The following is a 15306-nucleotide window of genomic DNA, read 5'->3' on the forward strand; positions in this document are numbered from 1 at the left end:
AGAGCTTAAAAAACACCTAAGATTAAATAAATGCCCTTTTCCCCAGTTTTTGTACCAAAACGCTGGAGCTTTAATACGCCTCAGTGTACAATGGAGCTTTAATACACCTAGAGCACATGTTTGTGGATTCTCTGTTTAGTGTTGTATTTAAATATTTTACGAGTTTTGTTACAAATGTGGACACTTCCAGCTGAAAAATGCTGGTTGTTTTTAAAAAAGCCCTGCATTTCACTCCTGCTCCCAACTCTGAATACATTCTGTTTCCCAGAGTAACAACACATTAAAACAAAATAAGAAGAATTTAATATCTGAGACAGCGACTTTAGAGCGTTTGAGATATTGTGTCAGTGGTAAATCCAGGCTCTTCAAAAAATGGGAAAATGCTCTGAACTGTCTGAAAATTAAACATGTAGTGATGTAATCTGCCAGTCAGTGCTGATTGTTGTTTGTATCTTACATTTGATATGATTCATCTCAATTACTATGCTGCATTTATTGTTCTTTGTATTTTTTGGTATAAAGCAATAAAAATGCGCATAAAATATAATGAACAAAAAAAAAAAATGAAAAAAAAGGATAAATCTATGTAGGCTAATATTAATCTTCTTCTTCTTCTTCTTCTTCTTATTATTATTATTATTATTATTATTATCAGCCTACATAGATTTATCATTTCATTTTTTTCATTTTATTTTCTTTCTTCATTATTTTTTATGAACTTTTTTTTTTAATTTAGTTAAATAAATAAATAAAATGTTCATAAAAAATAATTAACAAAAAAAAATAAAATGAAAAAAATGAAATGATAAATCTATGTAGGCTGATATTAGTTTTATTATTTAAAAAAATCCTGATATAAACCTACGTCTGGGTTAAAACGACGCTGCTCTTTCTCTTTCATCATCTTGTCTCACTTTGTATCTTTGGCTGCGTTGATGCATCTTTGACGCTTTGTATCTTTGGCTGTGGCGTACGTGCGTTGCGTCAGCGTGCCTGCACTGGACGCCGTACGTGACGCCGTACGCTCCGTTCTCTCCGGTCGTGCCGTGACAGCAGCTGCAGCCTCCTCTTCTCCTCCTCTCCGCGTCTCCGCTCGCTGCTCTCAAACCACGGGCTCCGCAGGTACGTCCCTCCCGCGGTCCATCCCCGCTGAGGCCCGCTCTGTCCGCGGCCTCACGCTCTGCTCCTGCCCGGGTCAGTGTGCGTGTGTCCCGGGTCAGTGTGCGCCTCTGCCCCGGTGCAGGAGACTCCGGGCCCGGGCTGGTGCTGGTGCTTTTCAGAGGCTCGTTTCGGGTCGTGTTTCGGGTCGTGTTTCGGGTCGTGTTTCGGGCTCTGGTCACACAGTTTCACTCTAGCGTCTTACAAAAGGCTTATCGTGAGAACAGCTCCGGGGTTTACTTGGTTTTAGTGACCTTTTGTGCGGCTGTCAGTCAAACTAAGTTGTGCTGCTAATGCTAACAGATGCTAACAGATTGGTGTTGGGTAAACTTGAGGCTAAAGCTAAAGGCTAAAGCTAAAGCTAAAGGCTAATGCTAAAGAGGACAGAGATGCTGCCCTCTGTCCCTCGTGCTCTGGATGTTCTTTCCTCTTGTTGACTCTCACTTATGTCAAATATGTTCGTGTTTAAAGAGTTTTATTTGCTACTTTTGGATTTATTTACAAAGTTCCACTTGATGAGACACAAGTCACACATCAGGGTTTGACATTGGGTTTAGAGCGAACAGCTATGTAAAAATACAAAACAAACTGCATAATCTTTATGTTCTGAAAGTTGCACAGTGTCTGTTGATCGAGATAATTGATCATCTAGTTTAGGGTTGTCCTGTTTCAGTCCTGCTGTAGTCCTGCTGTAGTCCTGCTGTAGTCCTGCTCTAGTCCCTCTCTAGTCCCTGTTTACTCCTGTTCTGCTCTTGATCTGTGTCTGAAGGTTAAGCCATGTCATGACCTGTATTAGTCTTGTTTTTTAGACTTGTTTTAGTCCCGGTTTAGCCCCTATTTAGCCCCTATTTAGCCTCGGTTTAGCCCCGGTTTAGTCCCAGTTTAATCCCAGTTTAATCCTGGTTTAGTCCCTGTTTACGCTTGTTGTGCTCTTGATCTAGTCTGATCCCGGTTTAGTCCTGCTTTAGTCCCAGTTTAGTCTGTTTAGTCCTGGTTTAATCCTGGTTTAGTCTGTTTAGTCCTGGTTTAGTCCTGGTTTAGTCCTGGTTTAGTCCTGGTTTAGTCCTGGTTTAGTCCTGGTTTAGTCCTGGTTTAGTCCCGCTTTAGTCCCGGTTTAATCCTGGTTTAGTCTGTTTAGTCCCGGTTTAATCCTGGTTTAGTCTGTTTAGTCCCACTTTAGTCCTGCTTTAGTCCCGCTTTAGTCTGTTTAGTCCCACTTTAGTCTGTTTAGTCCCGCTTTAGTCCTTCTTTAGTCCTTGCTCTGCTCTGGACCTGTCTGGAGGTTGAGTGTCCTGTAATGTCCTGTGACATGTCTGTGTGAACATCAGAGTGTCAACAGCCACAGGGGCAGAGTGTGTGTGTGTGTGTAGGGGTGTGTGTGTGTGTGTGTGTGTGTGTGTGTAGGGGTGTGGGTGTGTGTGTGTGTGTGTGTAGGGGTGTGTGTGTGTGTGGGGGGGGGGGTGTGTCTGTGGGTGTGTCTGTGTCTGTGTGTGTGTAGGGGTGTGTGTGGGGGTGTGTGTGTGTGTGTAGGGGTGTGTGTGTGTGTGGGGGGGGTGTGTCTGTGGGGGTGTCTGTGTGTGTGTGTGGGTTGTGTGTGTGTGTGTGTGTGTGTGTGTGTAGGGGTGTGTGTGTGTGTGGGGGGGGGGTGTGTCTATGGGGGTGTCTGTGTGTGTGTGTGGGGGTGTGTGTGTGTGTGTAGGGGTGTGTGTGTGTGTGGGGGGGGGGGTGTGTCTGTGGGTGTGTCTGTGTGTGTGTAGGGGTGTGTGTGGGGGTGTGTGTGTGTGTGTAGGGGTGTGTGTGTGTGTGGGGGGGGGGGGGGTCTGTGGGGGTGTCTGTGTGTGTGTGTGGGTTGTGTGTGTGTGTGTGTGTGTGTGTGTGTGTGGTTTATCCAGAGCTGTTTCACTGTCAGGTTTGTGCGTTCAGTGTCAGGTGCATGAATGCCACTTTAAAGAAACAAAAGGAGTGTAATATTAAAATAAATAAACCAGAATAAAGGAATTAATTTGAAAAATAATAATAAAAAAACAAACTACACTGTAAAACTACAAAACTATGGGCAATATATTGAGCTTGTGTCTCTATGGTTCTCATCTGTTATAATTTACACATTTAAATCACAATATTCATCTAAAAACACTTCAGAAAAGAAACAAGGAAACTGCGGTGTCCAATGGAGTAAACGTCGTGACAATAAAGAGTCGTGTCGCTGTGGCGCCCCCTGTGGACAGATGCACATCACACTAGAGCAGAGCGTTTTTATCATTTGTACCAAAATGACGACGCGACGCTGCAGAATCTACGAGTATCAACGATTAAGAAAATAAAACTGGAGAAGGTGGAGGTTAAACGGGAGTCGATCGACAAAACGTTGTCTTGAAAATATTGGATTAAAGATTAAACTCAAACATGAATCAGACCAAATAAAACTTCAGAGGCTCAACGAGAAGAAACAACTGAAACATGAGAAACATCTGAACAGAACAGATTGAAGAACCTACTTTAAGAACCTGCTTCTTTATTAACATTTATGTAGAAATACCAAACCACATGGGAACAGAACACAAAGTACCATTTAAATACAGTATATAATAATAATAATAACAATAATAATAATAATAACAATAATAATAATAATAACAATAATAATAATAATAACAATAATAATAATAATAACAATAATAATAATAATAATAATAATACATTTTATTTATAACGCACTTTACATTTGAACAACAAATCTCAAAGTGCTACAGGGCAAAGAAAAAGACTTTAAAAACAGAAGACAATTAACGTTAAAAACAGAAGACAATTAACGTTAAAAACAGAAGACAATTAGTGTAAAAGCAATAAAATAGCCGGTGTTTGTCTGTAGGTAAAAAGGTAAGTTTTTAGTCCTCTATATTGTGTAAAGAGTGTTTTTAGTCCTCTATATTGTGTAAAGAGTGTTTTTAGTCCTCTATATTGTGTAAAGAGTGTTTTTAGTCCTCTATATTGTGTAAAGAGTGTTTTTAGTCCTCTATATTGTGTAAAGAGTGTTTTTAGTCCTCTATATTGTGTAAAGAGTGTTTTTAGTCCTCTATATTGTGTAAAGAGTGTTTTTAGTCCTCTATATTGTGTAAAGAGTGTTTTTAGTCCTCTATATTGTGTAAAGAGTGTTTTTAGTCCTCTATATTGTGTAAAGAGTGTTTTTAGTCCTCTATATTGTGTAAAGAGTGTTTTTAGTCCTCTATATTGTGTAAAGAGTGTTTTTAGTCCTCTATATTGTGTAAAGAGTGTTTTTAGTCCTCTATATTGTGTAAAGAGTGTTTTTAGTCCTCTATATTGTGTAAAGAGTGTTTTTAGTCCTCTATATTGTGTAAAGAGTGTTTTTAGTCCTCTATATTGTGTAAAGAGTGTTTTTAGTCCTCTATATTGTGTAAAGAGTGTTTTTAGTCCTCTATATTGTGTAAAGAGTGTTTTATTATCGTGGGATGGAGTTTGTTCCTCATAAATGTAGTTTCAGATGTTTTTTTGGTCTCCGTTCTACAGTTTTGTGTTTCTGTGGAAAGGCGTCGTCCCTGTGTTCTGTGTTTCGACCCGTGTGACTCACTGTGGTTTGGAGAAAGGAGTTTGTTTTTAAAGACGTACGATTCTTTACTTCTGTAGAATCTGGTGTTGGGAAATTTCCATCGAACAGAGCGATTCTTCCGTTATCGTCCGAGCGTTGAGTAAGCGAGCGCAAATAGAACCGCCGCCGAAAGTCAACACCGGGATTATAAAAGACGAGATTGCAAAATATTAAGACGCAGGATGAGTGACGAGGGCGAGACGGCTCCTGTTTTTGTTTCATTCACACACGTTTAACACTGAAAACCTGCAGATTTAAGGCTGAGTTCTTCTCTCAAACTGAAAACGTGCTGTTCCACCTCGTGATGTCATCGTGTGGTGATACAGGAAGTGTTTTTAAACTCCACACACCTTCACTAGAATCATTTTTGAACGTTTAAGCCCCGGATTTGACGATCTACTGCTGACCTAAAGGTAAAACGTGGCTGTTAACTTGAAAACTACCACTTGATGACATCACAAGGTGGAACAGAGCGTTTTGAGCTTTGGAGATGTTGCAGATTTCACGAGACAAAACGAGATAAAAGGTTGGACTTATAAGATCGAGACGACATTATAACGTGATTCCAAATGTGTATATACCACGAGGTTCAGTTTCTCACTTTGGCCTCATAAAGTTTTATTTACTTTAATATTTTCGTTTCGTGCTTTTCAGAACTTTACCCGATGTAACTCCCTGACACACAACGTTTTTATCCAATCAAAATGTAAACACGAGGAAACCAAATGTCATAAAATGAGCGCAGAGCTTTGTTTATATAAAAGGACATCGTTAACGTGCTAGCTGCCGCCGCGCTCCAGACAGGAAGTGATCATGGTGCACTTCCTGCTCCATCGACTCTGGCTCCAATTCATTTTCTATGTAAAAACCATCTCCTCTCTCTGTCTCTGCTGCTTCAGACTCATTCTGGTCTTAAATGTTCGTATTAACCCTCTACATGATCCTGGGGTTTTTATTTCACTATTGTGTCTGTAAATCAAGATCTGAACATTAATAACAGACAAATCAGACATGTTTTATCTCATTTTATTAAGTTATTTTGAGGATTTTCTTTTCTTTTTTTTTTTTAGGTCATTTACTTATTTTTTAGTTATTTTGAGTTTGTTTGTTTTTTTGTTTTTTTTAGTAATATTGAGTTCATTTATTTATTTTTGTTTATTTTGAGGGTTTTTTCTTTTGTTTTGTTTTTTAAAGTTATGTTGATTTAATTTATTTTTTGTTATTTTGAGTTTTTTTTGTTTTTATTTAATTTTTTTTATTTATAAATGTTCGTATTAACCCTCTACATGATCCTGGGGTTTTTATTTCACTATTGTGTCTGTAAATCAAGATCTGAACATTAATATTCTGAGTGTTTTGTGTTTAACTCCTGTTTTCTGATGTTCGTTACAGAAAATGGCTGTTCCTCCCACCTACATCGACCTGGGGAAGTCCGCCAGGGACGTGTTCACTAAGGGCTACGGTGAGTGTCGACGGGACGGAGGAGAAACGGCTTTAATTCAATAAAATATCAACGATGACACATTTAAATGAGTTTTTAATGAAACTACTGCGACAACACGGACCCTAAAGCAACAACACCCCAGAAAAACTTTAGTTTGTTCTCACTGAGCCTCTGAAGTTTTATTTGGACTGATTCATGTTAACCCACCATTTTATAGATGCCATTTTGTGACACACCCACTGTGACACGCCCCCTGTGACACGCCCCCGCGACACGCCCCCTGTGACACGCCCCCGCGACACGCCCCCTGTGACACGCCCCCTGTGACACGCCCCCTGTGACACGCCCCCGCGACACGCCCCCTGTGACACGCCCCCTGTGACACGCCCCCGCGACACGCCCCCTGTGACACGCCCCCGCGACACGCCCCCTGTGACACGCCCCCTGTGACACGCCCCCTGTGACACGCCCCCGCGACACGCCCCCGCGACACGCCCCCGCGACACGCCCCCTGTGACACGCCCACTGCGACACGCCCACTGTGACACGCCCACACTTTGTTGATACACATAGGATTTGACAGTTTAGTCATTTTGGTATAAATGAAGAAAAAAAGTCCTCAAAATGGCGCCTATAAACAGGAAACCAAACCCTATCAATAGTGGACAGTACGTACAGCTGTGACCCCATGGAGACCGCCGACACTGACCGCCGGCCCAGGTTCCGGAATGAAACTTTCCATGTATTTTTCCCATAGACTTTTACAAAAATTTAAATATTAAGAGATCAAAGAGGCTAACCGGCTACGTGCTAACCGGCTACGTGCTAACCGGCTACGTGCTAACCGGCTACGTGCTAACCGGCTACGTGCTAACCGGCTACGTGCTAACCGGCTACGTGCTAACTTCTATCCATAATCCTTTTGTTTTAGACTAAAAACACATTTAAGTCACGAGATTCTGTGAAAAGTTTAAATAACTCAGCTCTTTATAACGTTTCAGAAACACATTTTAAATAAAAGCTCAGGTCTTGTGGTCATTAGTTTCCACGACGCTCATCAACCCTGAGCTTTAAAAGTTTTCATATACATTTTTTTTTTTCAGAAAGCCTAAAGAACAACTGTCTGAGAAGTTGTGTTTTTTGTTTGTCAGTTCAGATTTGTTTCTTCTGGACATTAGGATTATGTAGTTTGGTATTTTTGTCATTTTTGAGACGTGTGAATGAAAACGGTGATTCCACAAGTTTATATATAAGTATATATATTTATACATATATATTATACTGAGCCACAGATGAATGCTGCTGTTGTGTCCTTGGGCCAGACACTTAACCCCCCTCATGAATAATATGAGATTAACCTGATCCTAAATGTTTTGTCTCCGCAGGTTTCGGTCTCATTAAACTGGACTTGAAAACAAAGTCAGAGAATGGTTTGGTGAGTCTGCGTCGAAATGAGCCCCACGCTCACCTGTCGCCCTCACCTGTCGAGTCCCCCCCCCAATCTGATTTTGATCATTATCTGATCATAATCTGATTTTGATCATTATCTGATCATAATCTGATTTTGGTCATTGTCTGATCATAATCTGATTTTGGTCATTGTCTGATCATAATCTGATTTTGATCATTATCTGATCATAATCTGATTTTGATCATTATCTGATCATAATCTGATTTTGGTCATTGTCTGATCATAATCTGATTTTGGTCATTGTCTGATCATAATCTGATTTTGTGACCCGTGTTGTTGTGCAGGAGTTCACGAGCACCGGGTCGGCCAACACCGAGACCAGTAAAGTGAACGGGTCCCTGGAGACGAAGTACAAGTGGACAGAGCACGGACTGACCATCACAGAGAAGTGGAACACGGACAACACGCTGGGGACGGAGATCACCATCGAAGACGAGGTCATCAGCATGGACTAGACCAGGACTGTACCGGGACTGGACCAGGACCGGACCAGGACCAGGACTGGACCAGGACCAGACCAGGACATCATCTGGACCTCTGCATTAAAAACCCAAACCCATTTGACTGATTTAGTGGAGCCTGAGTCTGATCACTGACCTTTAGACTTTGTACCTTTTGTACTTTTATTTCTTTGTGTATTTGACAAACTCTGCTCAGACTTAAAACACATTACGTCACTTTTCTGTTCACCTCACGTCGTTTCTTTTTTCCACAGCTGCTCAAAGGCCTGAAGTTGACGTTCGATTCTTCTTTCTCACCAAACACTGGGTGAGTCCTCGTTAAAGATAAATGTCTCATCTTTGTCCTTTTGTGTGATAAACAAACGCACAACACAACACAACAAACAAGTACAGCTGTGGAACTGCACTCTACACTTCGACCACCAGGTGTCGCCAAATGCAACAAACCCCCAGGCCTGATCTGTTTGTACCAACAAATAAAAACATGTGCACAGTTTGAGAATCACCTCTTTACTCCACCAAGAAGAGTAACTTTACTTCAGAATAATACTCGAGTACAAGTACAGAGTAGTGCTCCAAGAAATCACTCAAGAGTAAAAAGTATTTGGGAAAGTAGTACTCAAGTGACAGTAACTTTATAATTTGTGAATGTGACAAGACGTGAAAGAAAGAAACAAATGACACAAAAAAAATGAGACAAAACTGAATCAGATAAAACTGAAATGAGATGAGATCATTTCACTTTGTTACATAAAACTCCAGACACTTTAGACTCACAAAGAAGAACAACAGCACAAGAACAGAGAAAAGGAGGATAAAGAGAGAGAGGAATGGAGAGGAGAGAGAAGGGAGGAGATAGGAAAAGAAGACAGGAAAGGAGAGAGGAAATGAGAGGAGAGAGACAGAGAGACAGAGAGAGTACTGTTACTTCAATAAAAACATTACTCCAGAGTAAAAGTGTAAAAAGATATCAAGGTATCAAATAAACACCAATATTTGATACTGATATCGTTGGCGCTGCCCCAGAGTCTCTGCTTTTTAAGAACAAGAGTCAAAATGGAAATAAAAGACTGAAAAATGACTCTACATCACACAAATATGTCCCTTGTTCATTTATTTCTCAGATAAATACATTTCACAATCATTTCAGATAAAGTTGTGCCTCGCTCTGGATTTTTAAACCTAAATATCGGTATCGGCTCACACTCCACATGTGCCCGTCCCATTGTCGATACTTTCACCTTTGACCCTCTTTGTGTCCAAACAGGAAGAAAGGCGGTAAACTGAAGACGGCCTATAAGTGCGAGCACATAAACGTGGGCTGTGACGTCAACTACGACATCAACGGCACGGCGGTGCACGGGGCGGCGGTGGTCGGGTACGAGGGCTGGCTCGCCGGGTACCAGACCACGTTTGAGGCCGGGCGCAACAGAGTCACCCAGAGCAACTTCGCCGTGGGCTACAAGACGGACGAGTTTCAGCTGCACACCAACGTGTAAGGGTCAAACGCTCGGGTTTGGGCCGTTTGTGCAGCAGTAGACACGGAAAAAAACAACAGAAGATTTAGATAAATACTTTAGATAAATACTTTAGATAAACACTTTAGATAAATACTTTAGATAAACACTTTAGATAAATACTTTAGATAAATACTTTAGATAAATACTTTAGATAAATACTTTAGATAAATACTTTAGATAAACACTTTAGATAAATACTTTAGATAAACACTTTAGATAAATACTTTAGATAAATACTTTAGATAAATACTTTAGATAAATACTTTAGATAAACACTTTAGATAAATACTTTAGATAAACACTTTAGATAAATACTTTAGATAAATACTTTAGATAAATACTTTAGATAAATACTTTAGATAAACACTTTAGATAAATACTTTAGATAAACACTTTAGATAAATACTTTAGATAAATACTTTAGATAAACACTTTAGATAAATACTTTAGATAAATACTTTAGATAAATACTTTAGATAAACACTTTAGATAAATACTTTAGATAAACACTTTAGATAAACACTTTAGATAAATACTTTAGATAAACACTTTAGATAAACACTTTAGATAAATACTTTAGATAAATACTTTAGATAAATACACAGATGCACAGATTAAATCAGGTTTAAAGACTCGAGAGGAGCAGCTCTGATGTGCAGGGGGAAAAGCACACTCTGGGAAAGGTGTAGGGTCAGAGTTAGGGGTAGGGGTTAAAGTGCAGGGGTTAAAGTGCAGGGGTTAAAGTGCAGGGGTTAAAGTGCAGGGGTTAAAGTGCAGGGGTTAAAGTGCAGGGGTTAAAGTGCAGGGGTTAGGGTGCAGGGGTTAGGGTGCAGGGGTTAGGGTGCAGGGGTTAGGGTGCAGGGGTTAGGGTGCAGGGGTTAGGTACGATATTTGTCTTGTTTGATGAATAACAAACAAAATCAAATCCATAAACAGCTGTGAAGTTTGTGATTGGACCTGGGCCTGATGCTCGTCCTCGGGCTCGTCCTCGGGCTCGTCCTCGGGGCTCGTCCTCGGGGCTCGTCCTCGGGCTCATCCTCGGGCTCGTCCTCCGGCTCGTCCTCCGGCTCGTCCTCCGGCTCGTCCTCGGGGCTCGTCCTCGGGGCTCGTCCTCGGGGCTCGTCCTCGGGGCTCGTCCTCGGGCTCGTCCTCGGGGCTCGTCCTCGGGGCTCGTCCTCGGGGCTCGTCCTCGGGGCTCGTCCTCGGGGCTCGTCCTCGGGGCTCGTCCTCGGGGCTCGTCCTCGGGGCTCGTCCTCGGGCTCGTCCTCGGGGCTCGTCCTCGGGGCTCGGGCTCGTCCTCGGGCTCGTCCTCGGGCTCGTCCTCGGGCTCGTCCTCGGGGCTCGTCCTCGGGGCTCGTCCTCGGGGCTCGTCCTCGACTCTGACGACCGTTTGTCTTGTGCGTTACAGAAATGACGGCACAGAGTTCGGTGGGTCCATTTATCAGAAGGTGAACGACAAACTGGAGACGGCCGTGAACTTGGCCTGGACCGCCGGGAACAGCAACACTCGGTTTGGGATCGCAGCCAAATACCAGATCGACCAAGAAGCCTCGTTCTCCGTGAGTCACAAACCGGAAAACATGACGACCGGGATAGACTAGTGTCGGAACGATGGGAATTTATGTAATGGGAACACCGTCGAACAGATTTGATACTGATTCCGATTCCACGATGTAAATAAAAACACTCTTTAGAGGATAGGATGTGATTTTCCACATTAAATGGACAGTACTTTGTTTTATATTCACACAAAAACAACACGGCTCATTTAAAATAAAACTAAAATATAATATAACACCTGCACATCTGTCTTTTCAGGCCAAGGTGAATAACTCCAGTCTGGTCGGCCTCGGCTACACTCAGACTCTCAAACCTGGTGAGTTTATTTAAACCTGCACACACACTTGCACACACACCCCTACACACAAACACACCCCCACACACCCACACACACACACCCACACACACACTCACACACAGAAGACAGAAAGCTCCTGGGTTTGAGTCTTGGGCAGTGCTGTGGAGTTTGCGTGGAGTTTGCGTGGAGTTTGCGTGGAGTTTGCGTGGAGTTTGCGTGGAGTTTGCGTGGAGTTTGCGTGGAGTTTGCGTGGAGTTTGCGTGGAGTTTGCGTGGAGTTTGCGTGGAGTTTGCGTGGAGTTTGCGTGGAGTTTGCGTGGAGTTTGCGTGGAGTTTGCGTGGAGTTTGCGTGGAGTTTGCGTGGAGTTTGCGTGGAGTTTGCGTGGAGTTTGCGTGGAGTTTGCGTGGAGTTTGCGTGGAGTTTGCGTGGAGTTTGCGTGGAGTTTGCGTGGAGTTTGCGTGGAGTTTGCGTGGAGTTTGCGTGGAGTTTGCGTGTTCTACATTTTTTCCCATTTAAGTTCTAGTGCAGTTTGTTTTTAGATGGAGTTAGGAGACAAGGAAAGGAAACCACGGAGGAAACGAGGGTGTAGGAGGCAGTTTGCGTGATGTCACACTGGGAGAAGTTTAACCAATTTACACAAGAAACTGATTTTTCTGACACTTTAAACATGATGTCTAAAAAAAATAAAAAAATAAATAAAAATAATATTACAAATAATAAATAGTAATGCAAACAATAAATAATAATACAGAAAAAAATAAATAAAAATCTGACATTATAGTAGTTTTGGCTGTAGTTTTGGTTGCTCGGTAACAGTTATTGAATTCCCCAGTGTGACGTCATGATTTACAACCAGAAAGTAAAAGTTTAAACCTGTAAAATGGCCAAACTGGGAAAATAATTATGTTTTTTAGCTGAATCTTAAATATAATGATCTTAAATGTGTTTAAGTGAAGCAGTCCAACCGGTCACTCACTCAGAGCAGGTCCAAGTCTGACCACTAGGAGGCGCAGACGAGTAAAGTGTCTGTTTTTAAGCATCGAGCCTCATTAAACAGACACTGAATCATGTTAAAGACACACTATGCAACTTTTCTGGTGAATGAATGTTTCTTCATCTGTTTGTCTCTGTGGAAGTGTTATTGCTTTACTGAAATCTTCCACAGTATGGCATTAAACTTCACCTGTAATGGAGTAAATACAAGATACACGATACATACAAGACCAGTCGAGTTAAAAGGTATCTCCACGGGGATGAGCAGAAAAGTTACACGTCACAGGTTTTAAGACATCACTGAAGTAGCGTTTCTCCAGGTTTAACCCGGTGCGTCCGTTGTGTTTTTCAGGCATTAAACTGACCCTCTCCGCTCTGCTGGATGGAAAGAACATCAACGCCGGCGGCCACAAGCTCGGGCTGGGGCTGGAGTTTCAGGCGTGAACAGGGACCGCACTTAACGCACTCATTCCCACCAAAAAAACCCCCGAAAACGTCCCCCCTCCCCAAACTCAGATTAGCGCTAGCCCTCACCAGCCAGTCCCAGAGCCCCATAGACGTGCTTTCTCAGTATACTACGAAGCACCACTTATACGAAGGAGCGGTTTATTTAAGACGGAACATTTTAGCCCATTTCATAAGCCCGGCCGGAAGTGTAAGGGAAATATTAGGGATGCACAGATGCAGCTTTTTCTGCTTCGATACTAAAGCAGAGACTGAACGTTTGCCGTTTGTGTTTAACAGAAATAAATGATAAGCTAAAAATGATCCAGATGTGTTTTGTGACAGAACAGCTTCGTAAAAATACAAGTTTAACAATATTACGAGATGTTTTGGGCCAGTAAATCGTCTTATTATTCCAGTTTATGGACCAAAATGGTATATTAGCTGAACCGTTAGCTTGGAAACAGATATTTGATTCACCAAAATGTTCAGAGTCGGCGCCAGTATCTCATCAGTGCATCCCTAGAAGTTACGCCGCTGACACAAAAAGACAAAAGCTGGATTTTCCCGAGAAATTATTATTATAACTGCAGTTCCAAAAGTCTCCACTAGGGCAAAGAAAAGTGTATATATTGAGATATATATTGAGTGATATTTGTCGTAATTATCGCGACGGGACCATTTCAGAACAAAACGAGTGGGGAGAATAGTACAAGACAAATTCAAATCCGTCAACGGGACAAAAAGTTGTAGGAGTGAAGACGTTTGGAGGAGCTAGCGACGCTGAAGCTAACACCGCTGTAGCTTCAGTGTAGTTAGCTCCTGGTTTCAGACAGATTTAAGGCAGTGTCCAGCTGTAATCTGACCAGAACTGAAGAAGCCAAACGTCTTCACTCCAACGACGTTTTGTCCAGTTACAGATTTGAGTGGACGACTGATTGGGAAAGTGTGAAAACTATAAAACTTTGGAACACTATGTTACATTCAAACTCCGTGCGTTTAAACTCATTTCATTCTGATGCAACTGAAGGACGAGTGGTGATTATATTGAAACGCGTGGGTTTCAGATTCGATGTTTTGATGCTGTTACAGGGCGGTTCATGCACTCCGGGGTCGACGAGAGCCGTGCGCGTGTCTGCGGTTGGCCGTAGTTTCCTGTTTCCAGATGTATTTAATGTGTCTTTGTCTCGTGTGCTTCTGTCGATGTTTTGTTGAAAATAGGCAAATGAACATATTTTCTTGAGTAGTTTCTTTCACGTGTAAAGTCTTACACTCTGTCACAAAGACGAGCGCTCGTTCACCGGTGGAGTTAAGGGTTGAGTGGACCTAGAATGGCGGTCTTCCACAGGTCAATGGAAAAAACACTTATATTTGACACTGTTGTCATTCCCTAAATAATAAAAAAAAAACATCTTGAACCAGCTCGAGAGTCTTTGTTCCGTTTGTCTGCAAATAGAGACTTTTTTGAGTTTTTTTTTTTACTGTTTTCTCATCAAAAACACGTCTGCAGAGGTTTCCGATGTCATCTATGCATCTTTGAGTAATCCAGAGATCTCTCCCAGGTCCCATTTGAACCCTCCTTACAGTTAGCAGTACGAGCCGGTACGAGGCTCCGCCCACAAGCCTACATCACCCGTGCTCCTACACGACAACGCTCCATAAATATACAAAAACATGACTCAAAACTGTACACTACGACTTCACAAACCTGGTGTGATGTGCAGTAGTTTCATTAGTGCGATGCAGCTGATTGTGTTGTGATGGTGCTCTGAAGGGGGAGGGGCTTAGCACAGAGAGCATAGAGAGGGGAGACTCGGAGAAACTTGTAGAACATGGCGGTAAGTTATTTTGGGTGAATAGAGCATTTTCAAAACAGTAAAAAGTGACAGTGATTGAAATGTTTTAGCAGCACAAACACGTGACAGTAAAGAGACGATTTGTATTTACACAGACGTGACTGATAAGACGAGAAGAAACACATTTAATATAAAGAGTCTCCAGCAGCACAGGAACAACAGGATCAAGTAGTTCAACGGATCACACCCACGCACACCTACACCACCAGAGAGACACTGTAGCAAAAATAAAATGTCTTGACCCTGATCCTAAAATCAAAATCAAAAATATCAAGATATCATCCACTGCTGTCAATTTTCTAGCCAGAAACTCAAATTTGTTGTATTTCAGTGTCTTTTATCCTCTAACCCAAATTCTTTAAATTATTGCACAAACGAAAACAAAAGCTCCAAGTAGAAAATTCAAAATATAAAATGTAATATTGTATTTATTTTTGTCTGTATTTGCTTAATGCATAATGTGTAAAAGCTTATGCCTCTTGATACATTGTTTT

At 41.8% G+C, this 15306-nt stretch overlaps 1 protein-coding gene across 1 annotated transcript; it reads left to right on the plus strand.

Annotated features, from left to right (window-relative positions):
* The first annotated feature begins 1013 nt into the window (after positions 1-1013).
* Positions 1014-14378, plus strand: vdac1 (voltage-dependent anion channel 1). The gene is made up of 9 exons (XM_033978246.2): positions 1014-1122; positions 6158-6227; positions 7595-7644; positions 7965-8117; positions 8396-8448; positions 9409-9636; positions 11070-11220; positions 11480-11537; positions 12865-14378. The coding sequence occupies exons 2-9, from the start codon at positions 6161-6163 to the stop codon at positions 12954-12956; spliced, it is 852 nt and encodes a 283-aa protein (XP_033834137.1). The 5' UTR covers positions 1014-1122; positions 6158-6160; the 3' UTR covers positions 12957-14378.
* Positions 14379-15306: the final 928 nt, after the last annotated feature.

Source organism: Periophthalmus magnuspinnatus, chromosome 14 (assembly GCF_009829125.3).
Source record: "Periophthalmus magnuspinnatus isolate fPerMag1 chromosome 14, fPerMag1.2.pri, whole genome shotgun sequence".
NCBI classification, from domain to species: domain Eukaryota; kingdom Metazoa; phylum Chordata; class Actinopteri; order Gobiiformes; family Gobiidae; genus Periophthalmus; species Periophthalmus magnuspinnatus.

Coding starts and splice junctions, on each gene's coding strand:
- vdac1 (XM_033978246.2), top strand. CDS start 6,161: ATGGCTGTTCCTCCCACCTACATCGACCTGGGGAAGTCCGCCAGGGAC. Junction 8,118..8,395: donor AGATCACCATCGAAGACGAG/GTCATCAGCATG, acceptor TTTTTTCCACAG/CTGCTCAAAGGCCTGAAGTT. Junction 11,538..12,864: donor CACTCAGACTCTCAAACCTG/GTGAGTTTATTT, acceptor TGTGTTTTTCAG/GCATTAAACTGACCCTCTCC.